Source organism: Siphateles boraxobius, unplaced genomic scaffold, assembly GCF_051911475.1.
Source record: "Siphateles boraxobius isolate OS27281-9 unplaced genomic scaffold, OSU_SipBor_1 22, whole genome shotgun sequence".
Classification (NCBI taxonomy): Eukaryota; Metazoa; Chordata; class Actinopteri; order Cypriniformes; family Leuciscidae; genus Siphateles; species Siphateles boraxobius.
In genome coordinates this window covers 17,201,769-17,224,557 of record NW_027508833.1, presented here as the reverse complement: position 1 = coordinate 17,224,557, position 22,789 = coordinate 17,201,769, and the positions used below count along the sequence as shown (strand labels likewise).

At 43.3% G+C, this 22,789-nt stretch overlaps 1 protein-coding gene and 1 long non-coding RNA gene across 3 annotated transcripts in view; one reads left to right on the top strand and one right to left on the bottom strand.

Moving 5' to 3' along the window:
- LOC143746763 (utrophin-like) overlaps positions 1-21,896 on the top strand; it is a 100,654-nt gene extending 78,758 nt beyond the window's left edge. For both annotated transcript variants that reach the window (XM_077238813.1, XM_077238817.1), the window contains 3 exons: positions 10,155-10,226; positions 11,414-11,537; positions 21,136-21,896. In XM_077238813.1, the coding sequence (XP_077094928.1) occupies positions 10,155-10,226; positions 11,414-11,537; positions 21,136-21,141 (202 nt within the window). In that variant the 3' untranslated portion in view covers positions 21,142-21,896. The remainder of the gene's footprint in view (positions 1-10,154; positions 10,227-11,413; positions 11,538-21,135) is intronic.
- On the bottom strand, positions 20,969-22,660 carry LOC143746765 (uncharacterized). The gene is made up of 3 exons (XR_013206613.1): positions 22,606-22,660; positions 22,329-22,497; positions 20,969-21,429 (listed from the first exon to the last, which is right to left on the bottom strand). It is a non-coding gene; the product is annotated as an uncharacterized LOC143746765 (long non-coding RNA).
- Between the last annotated feature and the right edge of the window lie 129 nt (positions 22,661-22,789).

The window sequence follows — 22,789 nt, the reverse complement described above, 5'->3', positions numbered from 1 at the left end:
TGATTTCGTTGATACTTGAACTGTTGAAAAATTAGATGTAAATATAAATCTCTTTGATTGCCTTAGCTTAACCTTTGAATACTGCTCACCAAACACTACAGTATCATAATACCACACTTCAATAAATGAGTAATAAAAAGCAATTAAAGTGTAAAAAATAATTAAAACTCTTGCCACAGTATAAATATGAAACTCACTTGTATGAACAATACTTTGTTATTAACTTAAAAATCTTAGATTCAACTGGGAGAATGTTCAATTTACTTATATACTTAGTTTTTTGTTTCTTACTAGAAAATCAATTGCAGGGAAAAAAAAAAGAATGTCCACTGCTGCTCTAAGAAAAAAACACAAAATAAATGTCCGTGGGCTATAATGGCAGTACTTGCGCTACTTTAAAGACACTCTTCTCGACGTGCTTCCTTGTGTAGCCTTGTCCGCTTGCCCCTTGGATTCACACGAACAGTTCACGTGGACTCTCCTTTACCGCATGTGGCCTGCAACTAGTTCGTCTTCATCCGCTCGGAGTCTTCACCGACGCAGAAGTGTTCTACTATGCCGCCCATTGATCGAATGCAAGACTCCGGTTCCTTTTACTGATGTTTATTAACACCGTAGAACTAAAAGTTCAGATAAACAAACAAAAGACAACATAAAACATTGCAATCATTGCATGGATCACATGGCTTCGCACTGAAGCTAAAGAATACAGAAAAATACTGACCACTTTAGCCTGCTTCTCAACCAACGGCAGAGTCATTCCCCAGAAGCAATCTTCAGAGTCAAAATACGATTCTCCAACTTGCACACAATTATAGCAAAAAACCATGCAAAAATGAAGTAACAATAAAGAAATAACTAGAAGATAACATCACCGACACATGTGCGCGTTTACCTCTTGTCTGTAGCTCACTGCGCAACAGATCTTCCTTCCGGTTTTACTCATGTCAAAATAAAAGTACGTATTTTAAAATAAATACAGAAAAAACACGGCTGCATTTACAACTATTTTAGCAGTTCACAGGATACACAGGTAGAGCCTTCCTAAACAATTGAACTATTAAAACAAGAGATGACGCCAGCCCAAGCGAGGACCACCGCTGCTCTTGGCCATCATGCAAGACTGTAATATATTTCACATATAAATTATTTATTATCACGCTGCCATTGCCTTCAAATAGACATTAATATTGTTAATAGTGAATAATATATTTTGTACTACCTTGTTCATTCTGATGTCATATAATATAACGATTTTATGGGGTTTTTTTTGTAACACTAAATTATTCATTTTCTGTAGAATCAGAATTTCTGCCTCAGTAAAAATACACAGGAAAACTGTAAATATATTCTCGTATTATAATAGTATAATACATGCCCTATTTTTATGGACTGTAAATAATAAGTTGTGAGATTCCTGTATTTCCATAATGGCTAATGCTACATATTTTATTAGGTTTTCTTTTAAATGTGTATTTTTGAAAATAATTATATTGTATTTTTCTAAAATAAAATCTTGTAAAAGTTTTTCTTTTTTTAATTTTTTTTAAATAAATATATCTTGAAGCAGCGGGATCTGCGGACGTCTCGTTCAAGCCATAAAAATAAAAATGTATTAATAGACGGGGACCATTCCTTGGTCTGGTTATAGGCAGACTAGTAAAATAGCCTAAAAAATCCATAACGGTTTTCTAACAGTTGGTTTTGTCCATTTTTGATTCATTATTTTAAACATTACAAATTAAAACGTTTTTAATTTGTAATGTTAAGCCACTGTACACGGACTTAAAACAGTTGCTGCTGTCATTTCCTTAATAAGTAGCCTACAGCCTGCTACTCAATGTTGTCAGCTATCGGTTAGTCTTCCGAAATTTAATAGACATACCCCAACAGACCAATACAAAAGAAACAAAGCCGAAATAAAAATACGGTCGGACCTTGGAGTCGAACCCGTCACTAAGAGCAAAACGACACTGATCTCCATGCACGCAGACCAATGCCCTACTGAAGATATAATATTTGCTTGGTAATTAATGTATTTCACAGCATGAATGTAAAGAGAGTCTACAATCATACTGTGTATACCCACATATGATAAAGGTTAAAGGGGGATAGGCCTGCACGTGCCCAATGAAGAAATAAAAATATGACACGATAACAGTCCAAACACAGTTCTAACAACATTAGAAAAACAGAAGCCTTAAGAGGATCACCATTCAGATCGACAATCTACTACATATGTCTTTCCATCTACTTCATTAGATGGGCTGAACTTTGAAGAAAAGGGTGGGGATGATTATAATATTATACAAAACGCCACTTTTTACGCCGTCTTTGTCAGACAGAAGCGCCGCAAATGACGGCGCACTATGGATGGCCTGCGGCGTCAGAAACGGCGTCATTGGCTGGATAAAAAAACGCCGAAAATGACGGCGCTTTTGCTTTGTAAACGCCGTAATTTGCGGCGTTTGTATCACAGAACGCCGTACTTTGCGGCGTCTTTTCGTCTTAAACGCCGTAAAAAGCGGCGTTTTGAGAATGAAACGCGTTTGGTTAGTGGCGAAATTTGACCCTTTTGGCGTTCCATATTGGTCTGCTCAAACCGCTCCCTCGGGTTTCACATGCTGCCTCTGCGTGCGTCAACGCGGACAACGACGCAGAAGTATAAATTAAAACCAAAGCGTAGTCTACGGCGTAGAGGCTCCGGTCTAGGTCCGACGCAGAAGTATAAATCAGCCTTTACGCCGTAGCTACGTCGTAGGCTGTGCGTAGCACGTGTACCCTTCGGCGTACCCTGACGTGCACCTCTCCAAAAATGTAACAACGCGTCAATTCTACGCGGACGCAAGCGCTGTGATTGGTCTGCTCAAACCGCTCCCTCGGGTTTCACATGCTCCCTCTGCGTGCGTCAACGCGGACAACGACGCAGAAGTATAAATTAAAACCAAAGCGTAGTCTACGGCGTAGAGGCTCCGGCCCGACGCAGAAGCATAAATCAGCCTTAAGTTGGACGCAGAAGTATAAATTGGGCTTTAATTGGGCTTATGTCCGACGCAGAAGTATAAATCAGCCTTTAACGTTAACGTTAGCGTAACCTCTTCTGAAAACGGTTGAGATGCTAACGGACTTTTTCCGAAGACACTAAACCATGTCTATAAAGTAAATATTCAACAAAAGCGTGTCAATTACAAGTAAGAGAAGTGTCAAGAACAGTTGTGTGTACATTATTTGTGTGCTCTTAGAGACTAATCTTACCTGAAAGCATTGAAAACAACAGCGAGAGAGGGAGTTTTGCTGCTTGTCAGTCGCAGTGGTCCCGCGCCGTTTCCATGGCAACTCTGCGCCACTCCAGTGTTTGAAAGCGACTCGAAAGTTCACGCGCACGGCCATTGATTAAACCCATAGATTAAACCACGTCAAAAGCATGCAGCATTTACAAATATAAGTATCTCGAATTAGAACATTACTTTAATAATTTAATATTTATGAGATTTTTATTTATTTAAAACTAATTTTGGAGATCTATGACCCTTTAATATGTGCAATGGCCTATGCATTTTTAGATATTAGTTATTTTTTGCTAAAGCCTAGCCTACTTCTGGTAAGTGTTAAATGCTTTCCCCCGGGCTTAAGTAAAAATCTGTCTTTGAAAAATAGTAGGCCTAGTATGATTTAATTAAATGCATTTATGGTGAGACTACTACATTTTCATGTCAATCTGTTCATTTTGACCACGAACCGTCACTTTAATTCAGCGCGTGCAGCACAGCCGAGCATGTCTGAGACTGAGAGTTTTAAATTGTGCAGCCTACAGCTCTACTACGTCTAAAAAGACCATTTCTCATATCACATCCTTTATCAAAATGGTTAATTATAAAAGACATGTTGTTTGAATGCAAAGAGATGGACCCGTGCAAACACCGGCCTCCCGTATAGTGGGCCGACCCAAAGCCGCTGTAACGGAGCTGGGGAATAGATAAACTGACTAACAGGAGTTCTGCCTATGCCTGGCCGATACCTCTGCGGTGTTATAGGGAGGGAGGCCGACGCTCGATGTTTGGCCGACGTCGGCCAGACCTACGTGTGCTATCTGGGATAGATTGTTGAAAACTTTAAAGAAAAAAAAAAACATTATGAAATCTCTTAAATCTCATTTATATGAAAATATTCAATCAGCATTTTTGTCCATGTTGGGTTATGGTGGGGCTTTCCATAGCCATAATGATTTTTGTATTCTATCCCGTACACCTAAACACGATCATCACAGAAAATATCTCGGTTACGTTTGTAACCCTCATTCCCTGAGTAGGGAACGGAGACGTTATGTTGTGACGACGAATGGGGTTTTCGCTTAGAAAGCCTATCCACTTCAAGAATATAAAACAAGCCAATGGCAAGAAAATGCCATGGGTCTGCGGAATTTGCATAGCGTAACTCCGCCCCACCTCGTGGGTGTATAAGGAAGGACGCTGGCAACATGCAATTATGTTTTCGCTCCGGAGCCAAGAGTATTCTTCACTTCACCATTCTGAGATCATCTCTCTTCACTCTTAAAGATGAGCTTCACTCCAGGTGTTGGTTTGACAGGGATTCCCGTGAGAATCACATTGCCTGCTGATCTGTGCAGTGATTTGCCAGTCGTGCGTTTCTGCCTGGTCGCTTCAGTATCTGCAGAGTTTTCCCTCTCACAAAAGAGCTTGCACGTGGCACGTCTTTTTAAAGATGTCACGCCCGTGCACTTCTGGTTGCGGTCAGATTGTTTCTGAATTTGATGGGCACAAACGCTGCCTTGCGTGTTTGGGCTTAGATCACGCTAAGGCAGCGTTTGTGGATGGCTCATGTTCTCGAGCGGGAACATGACCATCGTGACACTGCGGTCGAGATGTGATGACCTCACAAGAGCGAGAGTCCCCTCATCCACATCCCGATCTACCCCCTCCACAAGAGGTGGTACTTCGGCTGGTGGCCATGGTGACCTGATGGTGATGGTGTGGAACAAAGCACCGATGACAATACCTCGGTCCACACCCCCCATTGCGTGCCGCACCCCGCGAGCGTCCCGATCAAGTGCACTGGACCGGCTTTGACGCTCCCCGTGTTTCTTTAGGCGCTCCAGACGAGGAAACTGTCCATTGCTGCATCAGAAGGTGGGCTCGGGTCCGCAGGAGATGATTCGGTTGTGCTGCCGCCTTCGGGCGTGCCAGCATTGTCCGAGTCAGATCCCGATATGACAGCAATGCTTTCCCAGGCAGCCACGAGCATCAGGATAGAGTGGAACCCTCTGCCCTGTCCCGAGCTGGATGATTGGTTTTTGGGTGCTGCGAGTGCTGATCCACGTCAGCGCTCGCCCCCAATACCATTCTTCCCGAAAGTGCATGAGGAGGTCACGAGGTCCTGGAAGGCTCCCTCGTCTTCCCATGATCGCTCGGCGACCTCCTCCACCTCTCCTCCCCTTGTTGGGGCCACGGCCAAAGAGTAAACTGGGGTTCGCCCGGTGGAACGTTCTGTTGCGATGCAGTTGTGTCCTCAGAGTGCTTCCTCCTGTGGTGACCCAAAGCACCCCTCCAAACCTGTAGGTTTTCGGCGACTCTCGTCGTGAAGTCCTATAGAGCTGCGGGGCAGGACGCCGCCTCTTTGCATGCCATGCTGCAGGTTTATCAGGCATGGATGCTCAGGGACATGTAAGAGGGCGGGACAGACCGAGGGCTCTTCGATGAGCTGCATGCCGCCATCGACCTCGCTCTCTTGGCGACGAAGGTGGCCGCAGGCTTCCTGGGTCAGGTGATGTCCATTAACTTGAACCAGGAGAGACATTTATGGATCAACCTGGCCGATATGAGAGATGCCGAGCGAACCCATTTCCTCGACACTCCCATATCCCATGCTGGCCTCTTCAGGGGAGTGGTCGAGGACTTCGCCCAATAGTTCTCCACCGGCCAGAAGCAGACCGAGGCTCTGAAACATATTCTGCCCCGACGGCTTGCTGCTGCCTCCACCCAGCTGTCGGCACAGAATCCTCAGCCTGCTCGCCACCGAGGACGCCCTCCTGTGGCTCCCGCCCCCTCCCGCTCGGCCCCAGCAGCAGCCTTCAGCCCAAAGGCGTCCCAGCCCGCTCCGGCCCCGCTAAACGCCAGGTTAAGCGGCGCCCCTAAAGGATGCCTACTTTCAGGTCTCCATTCTTCCTCGACACAGACCGTTTCTATGGTTTGCTTTCAAGGGGCGGGCATACCAGTACGTGGTTCTCCCATTCGGGTTAGCCCTGTCTCCTCGCGTCTTCACGAAAGTCGTTGAGGCAGCCCTTGTTCGTATCCTGAACTCTCGATGACTGGCTGATCCTAGCTTGAGACCAGGTGTGCGAACACAGAGACCTGGTGCTCCAACACCTTGCCCGTCTGGGCCTTCAGGTCAACTGGGAAAAGAGCAAACTCTCCCCCGTGCAGAGGATCTCTTTTCTCGGTTTGGAAATCGACTCGGCCGCTATGTGCGCGCAGTTTACGAGCGAGCGCATGCAGTCCCTGCTGACTTGCCCGAGACAGTTTGAGGGCAAGAGTGCGGTTCCACTGATGTTATTTCAGAGGTTCCTGGGGCATATGGCATCTGAAGCCGCAGCTACGCTGCTCTGATTACTTTTATATGAGGCCGCTTCAGCTCTGCACTGCTTCCGTGCATTGCTCAAGAACCAGCACGTGCTAGCCCGCTCCGACAATAGCGCAACAGTATCGTACATCAACCGACAAGGTGGTCTATGCTCCCACCGTATGTCGCAACTGGCCCGCCACCACCTCCTATGTAGTCAGAAGTATCTGAGGGTTGCTTTGAGCCATTTATATTCCAGGAGACCTGAATTGTGCAGCCGACAAGCTCTCACGGCTTCAGCCTCTTCCTGGAGAATGGAGACTCCATCCCCAGTCGGTTCAGTTGATTTGGGAAAAGTTTGGCGACGCACAGGTAGATCTGTTTGCCTCCCACGACTCTTCCCATTGCAGCCAGTTTTATTTCCTGTCCGAGGGCACACTCTGCACGGATGCACTGGCGCACAGCTGGCCACGGGGCCTCCGCAAGTATGCGTTTCCCCCAGTGAGCCTTCTTGCACAGACCCTTTGCAAGATCAGGGAGGATGAGAAGCAGGTCACTTTGGTTGCGCCTCATTGGCCCACCCGGACCTGGTTCTCCGAACTAGTACTCCAAGCGACGGCACCTCCCTGGCCAATTCCTCTGAGGAAGGACCTCCTTTCTCAGAGACGGGGCACCCTCTGGCACCCTCGTCCCAATCTTTAGAACCTCTAAGTGTGGTGCCTGGCCGGGACGAGCTAGGTTTGAGTACCCTACCACCTCTGGTGGTGGCTACAATCACTTCCACTAGAAGTGGAGCCTCTTCATCACCTGGTACTCTTCTCGCTGAGAAGACCCCAGAAAATGCCCGATCAGTGTAATGCCTTTCTTCCTGCAAGAAGGGTTGGAGCGAAGGCTGTCTCCCCCCACCCTCAAAGTGTATCATGACACAGTTGAAGGTAAGTCCTTGGGGAAGCATGACCTGGTCATCAGGTTCCTGAGGGGAGCGAGGAGATTAAATCCTTCTCGCTCTCCCCTCATACCCTCTTGGGACCTCGCAGTGGTCTTATCTGCCCTGTAGAGAGCTCCCTTTGAGACTTTTCAATCATCTAAGCCTAAGATCCTGTCTATGAAGACAGTACTCCTGTTTGCATTGGCCTCCATCAAGAGGATAGAGGACCTGCAGGGATTTTCGGTTGACGAAGCGTGCCTGGAATTAGGGCTGGCTGACTCTCAAGTGATCCGAGACCCCGGCTTGGATGCGTGCCCAAAGTTCCCACCACTCCCTTTCGAGACCAGGTGGTGAACCTGCAAGCGCTGCCCCTGGAGGAGGCAGACCGAGCCTTGGCACTGCTCTGTCCAGCACGCATCCTCCATGCTTACGTAGACAGAACGCAGTGTTTCAGGACCTCAGACCAGCTCTTTGTCTGTTATGGTGGGAAGCTGAAGGGAAAGGCTCTCTCCAAGCAAATGTTGTCTAACTGGATAGTGGACACCATTGCTTTGGCATACAAGCAGCAAGGTAAACCATGCCCCCTTGGTGTGAAGGACCACTCCACTCGGAGTGTGGCTTCCTCTCGGGCTCTAGCGCATGGCACCTCGCTAACAGACATCTGCAGAGCTGCAGGCTGGGCCACACCCAACACATTCGCAAGATTCTACAATCTCCGAGTGGAGCCAGTGTCATCTCAGGTACCTGCCCCCACTCTCCTCAGGTGAGTTTCCAGAGAAGCCCTGAATTCCTCCAGTACTGCTCACATCAATGCCAGAGTCTATGCCTGTGGCAGCTTTCGCATTGGCTAGGTGCCTCCATGTGCATGGTTCCCCCCATGGGAGCCCCCCATGTGTGTATTTCCACTGTAAGCCTCTCTGAGCACTTGTCTTTCCCAAGGAAAGCCACCTTGCCACCCCGGGAGTTATCCCCTCTCGGGCCATATGTTTATTCCTAAGACCTCCCTTCGGTTAGGCATTGTGTTGGATATCTCCACTGAGATATGCTTCCCAGTGTACCTTGGTATTCCTTCGTCCGTGCTAGTCTCACGACAGGGAGCTCAGACTTACGCAGGGCACTGGAAGACAGCCGAGGTGGCGTGATTAGACTAGGAACCCCATTCGTCATCAGGACATAACTCGGAGTGACTATGAAAGGGAACGTCTCGGTTACATATGTAACCCTCGTTCCCTGAGAAGGGAACGGAGACAATACGTCTCCCTGCCACTTCCGCTGTACTGCGGGAACGCCTGAGTTCAGTCTCGGCTCCTCAGCATTAAAACATAACTGCATGTTGCCAGCGTCCTTCCTTATATACCCACGAGGTGGGGCGGAGTTACACTATGCAAATTCTCCAGACCCATGGCATTCTTACCATTGGGTCATTTTATATTCTCGAAGTGGATTGGCTTTCTAAGCGAAAACCCATTCGACGTCAAGATGTAATGTCTCCGTTCCCTACTCAGGGAATGAGGGTTACATACGTAACTGAGATGTTTTCTGGGATGGTCATGTTTAGGTGAACGGGATAGAATATGCAGTTACAGTACAAAAATTATTATGGCTATGGAAAAGATGTGGTGGCTATTAGAAGGACCTTATAATCAGCTTAACAATGGTGACCGCATGAGGCTTCACACTTTTTAAATGTTTTCAGTGTGTCAGCTCTCTCTGAAGATAGGCCTATGTGGTGATTTTTCTTACAGATACAACTCAAGGAATTATTGAACATTTCACATGGGTGAGATGACTTATGTAAAATAATTCGAAATTTGAAGTGTCACATCACCTGATAAATAAAAAATATACTTTAATTTAAAGTCTTAATAAAAACAAAACATTCGCACTGTCTCATCTTGGACGCTAAACCCACCTGAAACACTCTAGGATCTTTTGTATTTCAATTATTGCATTTTTGTAAACCCCATTCATACGATGTATGGGCAACTATATGTTAGGAGCTACTTCAACTCTCTAAAAATGTAAGATGATTTTTTTATTTATCTAAACTAAAATAATTGGTTCAGTAGATTTTTAGTAAGATATTTATTTTATAATGATTGCATTTATATTCTTTTAAAGAAGCAGAATGTTTTTTCAACTGCAGGTAGTGTGAAATCTTTTGAAATATACGTGTGTGTGTGTGTGTTTCATACTCATGATACGTTAAATTTTTAATTTCATTATTAGAAAACCTCTTTTTATCACTTCCACTATCCCCAGCAATTCCCCTGTGCTGGGTGAGAGGGAGCTGCATGTGACACAACCTGATGTCAGAGCTCAAAAATAACCCTCATGACTTTCATTGTGTCAAAGTTCAAAGATTAATCAATAGACATTCTACTCTGTGACCATGCACATTAGCCATTTTCATCCCCGGAGGATACCCAAGGTCATCACTAGGGCACGGGGTAAGGTCATCGCTAGGGCAAGGGGAGGGGTAAGGTCAAGAGGTTAATCAATTATACGGTCATCAATCATTTTGACACATGGGATATCATAATCACTGCTAGCCGCAAAGAAAAAAAAATCCTCAGATATATCCCCATTATTTTACAGTTGGATACCTGCATCACACGGAACTTTCTTTCACACATCTGTCCACTTTCAGGTCGACTCAGAGAGATGGAGAATCTAGAGCCATCTTCCCTGTACCAGAAGCACACCTGTCAACAGGAAAAATGTGAGTCGCACGTGATAGAACGCTTTGTCATTCTGTCATTCGCTGTGACACCTGAAACTAACAGACTGATGAGTGATCATTTGATTTGACCGCACTATGACCAGCACAAATAAATCTGTTTCATCCATCAGGACTAATTCAATACAGACACATAATGGCAGTGTTTAATCAGTGATCCGGAGAATAATTATGCAAATTTTTGTATAAGCATTGCAATAGATCTGTGCAGCAGTGTTATTTTAGTATCAGTGATATATTATTACAGTTTTCTTTATTTTTTTCTTTTTATATTTTCTGTTCTGTTTTTGTTGCATGGTTGTCATTTTTATTAGTTTTGGGTTTTAAAAAAAAATATACGTCTACATTTTTTTTAAAATTAATTTTGTATTTCAGTATGCATCTAAATCGAACTAAATGAAAATGAGAAATGTTGCCTTGACAAATAGCTGAAATAAAATACGTTTTTTTAAAAATATTTTTTATTTTCATTTTGATAAGTTGTAGTAATTTTGTAATATTTATAATTAAAAAAAAAAGTCTATAGTTTTTTGATAATTACCATTTAAGTTTAAGATATTTTAGTACATCAAGTTCAACTGAATGAATATGAGAAATGCTGTCTTGGCAGCTAGCTGAAATAAAAGTTTAAGGTTTTAATATTTTATTTTTATTTCAGTTATTTCAAGTAACTAAAGTTGTTTTATGAATTTAGTTTTGGTTTTAGTTAACTATAATATTCCTGCTTTGCCGTTAATGACTTAATTACATGGACAGATTTTAAGAAATGATTTGATCGCTGACCTTCTATTAATTTGGCTTTATTATACACAATATTTTTTTTAAAAAATTGTCTGTCCCCATGCCACTGATTAATCCCCATACAAGTCATTTTTTCTGCATAAATGTTTAATAAATAAATAAATAACCGTAAACTTAATCTCTATTAACTTAAAATTACAGAAGAATGGGCTAAACCATTTAGCTTTAAGTCAAATTTAAAAATGTGCCTCAATTTATAAAGCTAATCTATTTTTTGGCTATAAAGGTTTCTTAACCCTTAACCACAAATATGAGAAATAAAAATATCAAAGCTTTCCTTTGAGAACACAGACAATTAAATTACACATAATCTGTGATGCAAAATGCAATATTATCCGAAAAATGATCCGTGCCATCCTTAATGGCAGGAGTGAAGAGCACATCCACACTCAGATTCACGATGGACCAGCTACATATGTTCATCAGAGCACAGCCAACACTGAGAAGATGATGAATGAGCTGGAACGTTCTCTGCAGTCTGGAGGCGGACAGGTACCACTGATGTGTTTCTGATGCCTCTGGTGGCCTGATGCCTTATGAATGCTAGCAAAACAACTTCATCCCACGTTTTAACAGACAAGGTTTAAAGGGATAGTTCACCCAAAAAGGACAATTATACCATTATTTACTCACCCTTAAGCCATCCGAGGTGTATATGACGATCTTGTTTCAGACGAATACAATCAGAGTTATATTTAAAAATATCCTGGCTCTTCCAAGCTTTATAATGGTAGTGAATGGGGGGTGAGATTTTAAAGCCCCACAAAGTACATCCATCCATCATAAAAAATAATCCATACGTCTCCAGGTGTCACGGGAATGGTGTTTGTAGAGGAAGACAAAGAGTCCAGAATTCCAAAACAAGAACTTTTACTAAAAATATAAACTTATGTACACAGGCAGCTGGACAGAGGATACACACACCAAATACCACGTAGAACCGACAAGGACTAACTGAAAAGAAGGGAACTAAAAACAGACACAAAAGAACAATAATGAGGTGAGCACAGGTGACACGGATGATGATAATGACAGGCAGGTTCGGGTAAATGAGGGAGTGAGTGCAGGTGAGAAGGCAAGAGGGATGCTGGGAAGTGTAGTGCAGACAATGACAGTGTAGTGCAGACAATAACTGTGACACCAGGGGGTTAATAAAGGCCTTCTGAAGCAAAGCAATAGGTTTTTGTAAGAAAAATATCCATATTTTAAACTTTTTTTTAGCTATAATAACTATAGCTCCCGGCAGACGGCCGTATACGCAGTGTTTTACCGCGAAAGAGTAAACCTCGACCTGACACATGACGAACACGGAAGCGCAGAGGATAGAGCAAAACAAAACACCGGTCACGAATTATAAGTCTAAAATTAGAAATTTTAAAGAGAAATGTCAGAGAATTTTGATATAAGAGAAGAGGAGCTTGAGTTTGTTGCACAGCCCTGTTTGTTTGAACTGCGAGATATGTCCAAGCTACTACATACATCCTACGTCATACATCGTGTCGGAACGGAAGCTAGTTATCATAATAACATTTTAAATATGGATTTTATTTTCTTACACAAATGCATTGCTTTACTTCAGAAGGCCTTTATTAACCCCCTGGATCCGTATGGATTACTTTTATGATGAATGGTAGCATTTTTTGGGGCTTCAAAATCTCACCCTCCATTCACTCCAGGATATTTTTAAATATATATCTGATTGTAATCGTCTGAAAGAAGAAAGTCATATACACCAAGGAGAGGTTGAATAAATTTGAGGGTGAGTAAATTTTCATTTTTGGGTTAACTAACCCTTTAAGCATAGTCTCAGAATAAAATGTCTTCACTGAAAGCAACTTGCACTGAAATATCTATAAAATATGTCACTGCTATTGTTTGATCTCAAGATCTCATATGTCCTAATTAAACTAAAGCTTAATCCTGGCTTAATCTAAACCCTGTCTGTGAAACTAGGCCAATATTGCCTATTATGGCTGCATCCGAAATAACATACTTCCCTATTATATATTTCACAAAAAACGTGAAAAGAGTAGTGTGTCCAAATTCACAGTATTCATAAAAAGGTAGACAAAAAGCACTACATATTTCCGATTAGATTCTGAAGTGTACATCCAATTGACACTTTACAATCACATGAGGCCACGGGAGAAGATTTGTGAATAACTGACACTGATAGATCACATGACAACAAGTAACCGAAAAGTACCCTGAAAAGTACCCGGATGACTTACTACTTCCGGCAAGGTTCTGAAGTATAAAGGCCCTGTCCCAAATGGCACACTTCATATGCACTTTCGGTCTTGTGGACTTACAATGGCTGCCGCGTGCGTGTGTCCGTTAAGTCCATGAGACCATAGGGTGTCCCATTTGTCATTTTAGGTTTCAGGAGGGTGCTCGCGAGCGCCCCCCTTTGCAGTCGATATGCGCCCTCGATGCAAACTTTTGCCGAGCCCGCACTGATGCGAGCTCCGCCGCAGACTTCTTCCCGTCATGAAAGTGCGGACTCGTAGGAAGACCGCGAGTGCTTAGGGTGCCATTTGGGACAGGGAAAAATTTGATGGACACTTTACTTTCCCATGAGGCCACGGGAGAGGATTTATGAATGGAAGTGAAGCGATGCAACTGATGATGTAGGTCACATGATATTGATAACATGGCGGATGTAGTGCATTCTTATTTCATTCATACTACACACACTCATGCTATATAGAACATACTTTTTAACAGTCACAAAGTTTAAAACCAAATTTAGTACCTACTGTAAGTGATGGTAAAAAAAAATAATTACGACAATTGCTGAAGCTTTTAACACTGTATTCGGTATTATCACGATATTTAAATAAGTTGTACAAAAAAGTCTTGTAAAACTACAACAGGTTTAATAGCTTTTTCTTAAAAAAACTAAACATTTAAATACAATAAAACAATACAAAAAATATATAAATAAACATGTTTCAAACTGATTTATGTGCAAAATAATTATAAAGAAAAATAGGTAACTTTTTACAATAAGGTCTCATTTATGAGATAAATCAAATTTTTCTTTACAAAAGTCATTATTCTTTGTTAACGTTAGTTCTAGACTTTAGAAGTGTTTTTCATTAATGCATAAACTAATGTTAACAAACGGAGATATATTGTAAATCCAAACATTTTCAGTCATAATCTGTTACAAATATTGAGTTAGTTTGTTCTTAGTTTCGTTTTCATGGACTTTTAGTTCATTTTCGTCACATGTTCCTTTGTTTGAATTTCCACCACTTCTTTGTCTCTATGGTTACTAACATGATTAGTTTCGTTGTTTACAGTTGTGTATCGTTAATTTACCCTGTTTGTGTTACTACTTAAGCTCATCCTTTTCCTTTTTGGTGTCCAGTCTCGTTTGCGTCAGCATCTGTGAAAGTTGCTTTAATTCTGAGCCTGTTGTGGATTAGTCCGATTTAGGTAAACTATATTTGCAGCAAGGTGCCTGAGCTCCACTAACCATGTCAATGTACATATCAAATAGACTATTATAACCATAAAATCATACATTATAAAAAAAAAAATTGCCCCAAAACACACATTAAAATACCATACTCTAAAACGACGTCCTGATTGCAACGCATGGAACTCAGTTCCATGGATGGTTAACAGTACAAAGAATAACCTGGGCCTTCTTGAAAAATGTTAGAAGGACCAGTCTGATCAATAGCAATGTTCTTCTGCTACCTTTACATGGCTACTTATACGGTGGCCGAGAGAGCTCAACACGCGGCAACTGAAGAAAACACATGCAAATAGAAAAACACCTGCACCACAACACAACCAAATACAGAAAGTCAGCAACGCGCTGGAAATAGCACAGACCACAATGGAAATATTTCCAGCGGACCCCAATAATAAGTGACGAACCCAGCTGGGACATGCTTATAACTTGTGAGCATCCCTATGCCCTACTCCCTGTGGAGTTGTGTTGTGAACTTTTGCAGTGCGTTTCCGTATTTGGTTGTGTTGTGAACTTTTAGAGTGCGTTCCTGTATTTGGTCCTGTTGTGATTATTTGGAGCACACATTTATTAAAAACATGTATTAATTTGCGGGTGTTTTTTCTATTTGCATGTGTTTTCTTCAGTTTGCAGCGCGTTGAGTTCTCTCGGCCACCCAACTTAGAGTTCCCTTTCGTTCAGTCAATGCAAGTTACGTCAGTGAATGCCAAATGGGGGTTTTGTTTAGAAGCCTATCACCTTCGAGTTTTAGAAAACGAGCCAAAAGCATGAAAAAGCCCTGGGTCTGCGTAATTTGCATGCCACGACTCCCGCCCGGCCCCAGCAGCAGCCTTCAACCGGGCTGCGCCGTGGAGGTGGCCACAGGAAGGCGCCCCAGCCCGCTCCTGCCCCACAGCCTGCCAAACACCAGGTGAAACGGCGCTCCTGAGATGGGCTGCTCAGAGATGGCACTCATTTGTTTACAGGAGGTGGTAGCAGGACCACTCCTTCCCCCGGCGGAGGGCCAGGGGAGAATCTTTTGTTCTCCACTCCCCGCCTCACGGTGGGCAGCACCCTAATGTGGTTAAAGAAAGAACTGCCACCCCCATCTCTGAGCCCCGAGAGGACGCGGATGGCAGTGTGCTACGCTCCGTCTCGCCACTCTCGTCCCCCTCTGTCGCCAGACCCTTGGCAGAGCAGGCCCCCGTGGAACGCTGGTCCTTCCCTGGCCTCCTCTGTTAGGATGCGGCAAATGACCGTGCTACGCCTCCCACGTCTGGGCCGGTCATTCCGCCCGCTGCCCCTTTGAGGGTACGTCTGTGGTTCGCATGACCCCGCTGGTTCAGTTCTTGGGAGCTTGGTTAGAGATTCCCAACCTGTCCCGCTGGATCGCGAGAACCATCAGGCTTGGCTATGCAATTCGGTTTATACGGTCTCCTCCCCGCTTCCGGGGAGTCCACTACACAATGGTCGGTGGCAATGCCCCTGTCATGCGTTTGGAGGTCGCCACCCTACTGGGAAGGGTGTGATCGAGACTGTCCCTCCAGCCGAAATGAGGTCCGGCTTCTACAGCCCCTACTTAATTGTACCCAAGAAAACTGGTGGGTTATGGCCAATCCTGGACCTGCGCGTCTTGAACCGATCCCTTCACAGGCTTCCGTTCAAGATGTTGACAGCGAAACGCATGCGTTCGTCCGTTGGATTGGTTTGCAGCGATAGCCAAGAAGGACGCCTTCTTTCATGTCTCCATTCTTCCTCGACACAGACCATTTCTACAGTTTTCTTTTGGTCAGGCATATTAGGGCTGGGCGATAAATCGATTTTATCGATTAACTCGAATGTGTAGTTTGCGCCGATTTGTTTTTATGAAAATCGGTTTTCTCTTTAACAACCGCCGACGCTCACATCTGGGCTCCCGTAGTTCCGACCGATCTCAGCGCTTGCCATGATAGAGATACACAAACAACATGGCAAATGAGCAAGATCGCGGCAGCAGAAGCACACCCGCCGAAAACATTTAGGCTACAAGCTGAATCTGCAGGGCTGCCAACTCTCACGTGTTCACTGTGAGAGACGCACTTTTTAGACGCTTTCACGCCACACATCCATTTTCTCACGCAGAGAAAAAAAGGGCAAGCAAAGAGGACACTGACACCAACAGACAAGACAGAGCAGGTTACTATCGATATAAAACAGATTCTCAGCTCTCAGATTCTGTCAATTTTACTACAAAATTCAAACAATAAACACCGTTTTGGCGCTTGTAAATGTGACGTGAAAGAACGCTGACAGATCTCAGTTCAAGCGGCACGTGAATCGATCATCTGTTACTCTTTGATAAAGTTACTAACTTACCGAAATGTAATTAAATCGATCGATCACTGTTTTTCAACCGCGGAAAGATGTCCATAAAACAGCTGGAGAACAAAATGTCACATAACGTTACATTTACCTCAGGATGGCTTTTAATGACCCATAGCACGCATGTTAGTTGGACTTAAAATAATTGCTATAGAGAGGAGTATTTTGCTAAATATGATAACTATACTACACATTTATAATATTTTTACCTATATTATTAAAATAGTATAAGGTTGTTATTATAAAAAAAATGCATTATATTTAATTTGAGTTAGTTTTAGCCTTTAATAATACCAACTGACAGGTCTCTCTGTATGTTTAAACCATTAGGTGATTTTTTTTTTTAAATTGAGAACAATTAACACTTTAACGTATCTACTGTACCTATTTATTCAAAGGAATTTATATTGAATCAAGATCAGAATCAAATTGAAGTTGAAATTGTGAAATTTGTGTTAAGCAATAATAAAAACAGTAGCATACCAGTAAACTTAATAAAATTATGTTTAGTTACCAAATAATTTGATGATAGTTTTTTGTTTTTTTTACACATCCCCCCAATCCCAATCCACCCATTTTATTTTATGTTACATTTTCATCGTTTTCAAAGACAGGGCCTGTCCTCTTGTCTTTTTGGCTTGTTGTTTCTGATTGCACTTTAATCGAGATCAAATCCCAGAAGGGAATATTAAAACAAAATAAAGTTAAAACTTGTTTTGAACAATTTTTCTTTGTCATCTGCAGATTGATTTTAAGTAGGGAGAGAAAAAAATCGATTTAAATCGTAAGTCGGATTTTTTGTGAAAAAATCGGGGATTTTTTTTTTAGGCCATATCGCCCTGCCCTAAGGCATATCAGTACATGTTTTTCCCATTCGGGTTAGCCCTGTTCCCTCGTGTCTTCACGAAAGTCGTCGAGGCAGCCCTTGTGCCACTCCGGCAACACGGGGTTCGCATCCTGAACAATCTCGACGACTGGCTGATTCTAGCTCACTCTCGAGACCAGGTTTGCAAACACAGGGACCTAGTGCCCTGGCACCTCGCCCGTCTGGGCCTTCGGGTCAACTGGGAAAAGAGCAAAGTCCCCAGTGCAGAGGATCTCTTTTCTCGGTATGGACTCGGCCGTCATGTGCGCACATCTTACGAGCGAAGTCACTGCTGACTTGCCTGAGACAATTCGAGGGCAAGAGTGCGGTTCCACTGAAATTATTTTAGAGGCTCCTGGGGCATATGGCGTCCGCAGCGCCTTCAGCACTGGCTTCGCGATCGAGTCCCGAGGTGGGCATGGCAACCAGGCATGCTCCAAGTACCAGTTACTCCGGCCTGCCGTCAGACCTTCACCCCGTGGACGAACCTTTCTACGGGCCGGAGTGCCCTTAGAGGTAGACGCACAGGTAGATCTATTTGCCTCCCATGACTCTTCCTAATGTAGCTTGTTTTATTCCCTGAACGAGGGCACGCTCTGCACGGATGCACTGGCGCACAGCTGGCTGCGGGACCTCCGCAAGTATGCGTTTCCCCTAGTGAGCCTTCTTGCACAAGTCCTGTGAAAGATCAGTGAGGACGAGGAGCAGATCCTTTTGGTTGCGCCTCGTTGGCCCAACCGGACATGGTTCTCCGAACTGGTGCTCCTCGCGACAGTCCCTCCCTGGCCAATTCCTGTGAGGAAGGAACTCCTTTCTCAGAGACTGGACACCCTCCGGCACCCACGTCCTGATCTATGAAACCTGCATGTATGGCTCCTGGACAAGACGCTGCAGGTTTGAGTACCCTACCACCTCCGGTGGTGGCTACTATTATCACTTCAGCTTGAGCCATGTCCACGAGACACGCCTATACTATGAAGTGGAACCTCTTCGTCACCTGGTGCTCTTCTCGCCAAGAAGACCCCAGAAAATGCCCGATTAGTGTCGTGCTTTCCTTCCTGCAAGATGTGTTAGAGCCAAGGCTGTCTCCCTCCACCCTCAAAGTGTATGTTGCCACTATCACCGCACATCACGATGCAGTTGAAGGTAAGTCTTTGGGAAAGCATGAGCTGGTCATCAGGTTCCTTAGAGGAGCGAGGAGACTAAATCCTCTTCTCTCTCCTCTTGTACCCTCTTGGGACCTCAGAGTGGTGTTATCTGGCCTGCAGAGAGCTCCCTTTGAGCCATTGCGGTCAGTGGAGCTTAAGTTCCTGTCCATGAAGACAGCGCTCCTGAACACTTTGGCCTCCATCAAGAGGGTAGGGGACCTGCAGGCATTTTCAGTTGACGAAGCGTGCCTGAAATTCGGGCCGGCTAACCCTCTTGTGATCCTGAGACCCCGGCCTGGATACGTGCCCATGGTTCCCACTGCTCCGTTCAGAGTTCAGGTAGTGAACCTGCAAGCGCTGCTCTCGGAGGAGGCAGACCAAGCCTTGGCACTGCTCTGTCCAGTACGCGCCGTGCATTACGTAGACAGAACACAGTGTTTCAGGACCTCAGACCAGCTCTTTGTCTGTTATGGTGGGAGGCTGAAGGGAAAGGCTTCTACAAGCAAATGTTGTCTCACTGGATAGATAGCCATTGTCTTGGCTTTACAGATGCAGTGTCGACCATACCCCCTTGGTGTGAAGGCACACTCCACTCGAGGTGTGGCTTCCTCTTGGGCTCTAGCGCATGGCACCTCGCTGACAGACATCTGCAGAGCTGCAGGCTTGGCGACACCCAACACATTTGTGAGATTCTACAATCTCTGAGTGAAGCCAGTGTCCTATCATGTACTCGCCCCCAGTGGGCGGTAAAAGGATCACTCTGTGTCATCGCTTGCTGCGCAATTCCACTCCAAGGACTGGATTTGTGCGCTATTTCACTCAGATGAGTTCTTCTTCCCAAAACCCTGAGATCCTCCTACACTGATGATGCCGTCACCAGAGTGCATGCCCGGTCGGTCAGCCCTCATGATTGACTAGGTGCCTCAATGTGCATGGTTCCCCCGTTGGGCTGGATACCTCTGAGTCTTCCATATTCATCCCGTATACGGGTCATATGTGTATTTTAAGTCCTCTATACGGGTAGGAATTGTGCTACACGTTCCTCCTGGGATATGCTACCCAGTGTACCTTGGTGTTCCTGGGTTAAGCATAGCCCTTCGTCCGTGCTAGTCTTACCACAGGGAGCTCAATATTGAGCAGGGCACTGGAAGACAGCCGCTGTGGCGTGATTAAATTGGAGTGAATGAACGAAAGGAAACGTCTCGGTTACGTATGTAACCCTCGTTCCCTGAGGAGGGAATGGAGACGTTACGTACCCAGCCACAATTGCTGTACCGCTGGGACAGCCGGGAGTTCAGTCTCAGCTCCTCAGCATAACATAATGCGAGATTGCCTCGACACAATTGACTCTGACACACTGAAGACGTTCTAATAAAAAATTCAAAATCCCCCCCTACAATATTGAGATCTGAGTTAAAAAGAGAAATACGCTTCTCTGCCAACAAATGTATTAAATGCCAAAGAAAAATCTATAAATAGTAATCTAGCATGGGTGTTTGGCTTTTCCAAGTGTCTGAAGAAACAATTTAAAGTGAGGTTAGCTTAGACTATCTTTAGACTGCTGTAAAATTTCTCCCTTCACTACTTTTTTAAAACACTTCATAACTATTGAAGAGCTGTCGGCCTAAAATCATTGAGTTCCCTTGGAGCCCTATTCTTAGCTACAGGAATTATTATAAACTCTCCGTTTTGAAACTTTACCTTCCTCTTCATCGTCTATCTGTGCAACATGTTGCTGACGAATATCTAGGGCATGTTGAAGTCCGGATTAAAATGTAAAAATGGGATCTATCGTATTACCTTATATTGGCACGTCTAACTATAGGCCTAAAGTATGCGATTTTGGCCCCAGCAAATTACAACATTAAGTATATAGTGCATCTGGATTGCATTAAACACATTCATTTTATAGTAGGATATATACACCCGAAAAAAAATTGTAAATAAATTTTACAAGGAAATACTATTTCATTTTTTTAACCTTTTTTTACTATTTTACATTTAATTCAATTTCACATTTAAGTCAGTGTAATTCAATGTGAAGTTTACTTGCAATTTCTAAAGGAATTGTTTCAACACCAAATATTTTTCAGAGTAAAACATACTTTTAATGGTTGCAAAGTAATTACTCAAAAGAAGTACATATTCAGAGAGAATGCGATTTCATGATGTCAAAATACTTTTTTTGTTTTGTTTTTAAACAGTGTTCAAATTTAAGATTTAATCTAGTATCTACCCTCTTTCCTTTAGGTCTGAGGATGTTTTTCTTGACTACACTTGGCCTTCAATCAGATGAAATAGTGGAGGCCTGGGATCTGAAGTTTGAGTTCTTTTTATACGATTTCATCTCACACCCCACACCAAGATGACTGTGTGACATGACTTTCATCATCGCTGTCTTCTGCTTCTCAAAATGATAAGAGCTGGAGTCGACCGCAGTGCAGATGCATTTGTTTATCCATGAGCTGTTCGTTAGAGGATGACCGTACAGATCAGACCCCACGCCATTCCTCCCACAGAGACTGCCGCCATGCTTTAACGCCACTGATAAAAATGTACACAAACATGACAATCAGTTTTGAGCAATGCAAAGTCTGCTTTGTACCGTGTGTACCGTGGAAGGATTCTCAAAGATTTTTAGCTTGCATTCATTTTTTTAATGATATTTCTTTCTTGCTGTGTTTGACATTGCACTGTTTTTCCATCTAGGGCAAAAGCAACAAGAATTAGAAAAAGAACCACCAAGTGGAGTGTCTCTTCCAATTCCATTGATATTGGATATGTAATAGATGTTTTCCATCTTTGTTCTGTAATATGATGACAAAATGAAAAAATATAATGTTATACATTTGTTTACTTACCGGTACATATGATGCTATATTTCTATGCATCTCGAGCGTTTCGTTGTTGCAACAGATATTTACTATTATATTGGAAATGCACTTGTTTGCTATTGGTCTATTGCGATTGTGAAAATCTTCTGTCACCATTAAACTAAATTGGATTTGACTGGAAAATCTGCATTGTAAATATATTTGTCTCAGAACATTCCTTCTGTGTTTTCAATCAAATTTTGATCATTTAAATCATATTTAGGCCTCATTTAATTAAAAGATTTCTGATAAACAGTCTCGAACTCAACTGAATATCAATAATACATGATTATTTAGGGATGTTATGAACGGGATGATTTTAATCTCCGTTTGTTCGATTAGACTGCAGTTGCAATGCTACTACTGTAGCCTATTACATAACAGGCAAATTATAATGCACAGCAGATGTTGCTAACAAAAAAAAACTTCTTTCAGGATTAAACAGCTTCAAAGGCTAAAAAAACGGAGTTTGTCGAATATATTAATACTGTCATAACATTGCTGCTTCCAAAATGTTACATGCTTCTTTATTTAGCTAAAGAAACATGGTGACGGTTGTGGTTGTACTACCTGCCGGTTTAAAAACCCTCCTGATATCTTTGCTGTAAAAGCAATTTCCATTCGGTTACTGAAGCAGATGAGCCCCCTCAGACCTGGATCCGTTTAGGACATTCATCATGTTTTTTTTCACTTGCTAACGTTATGTTTCGGCGCAGAGACGAAATAACTGAAAAAGAGGCTGAAAAGGAGAAGCAAAGCATTTTATAGAGGTATGGCCTCGTGAATAGTGATATATAATCTAATCTGAAGCAACATTAATGAACATATAGTAGCCTATTAAGTTTACAAATTGTGAGTTTCTCCAGAGAATGTCTTTCTCTCAGGAAATGTGCCGTGAAAAAGAACTGCGTGTTTTTATTCTCAATTGCAGCAGCACCACCTAGAGGTGGTTTACACACACACACACACACACACACACACACACACACACACATTTGAGAGATTTTATTACAAAATTAGAGCCACAACAT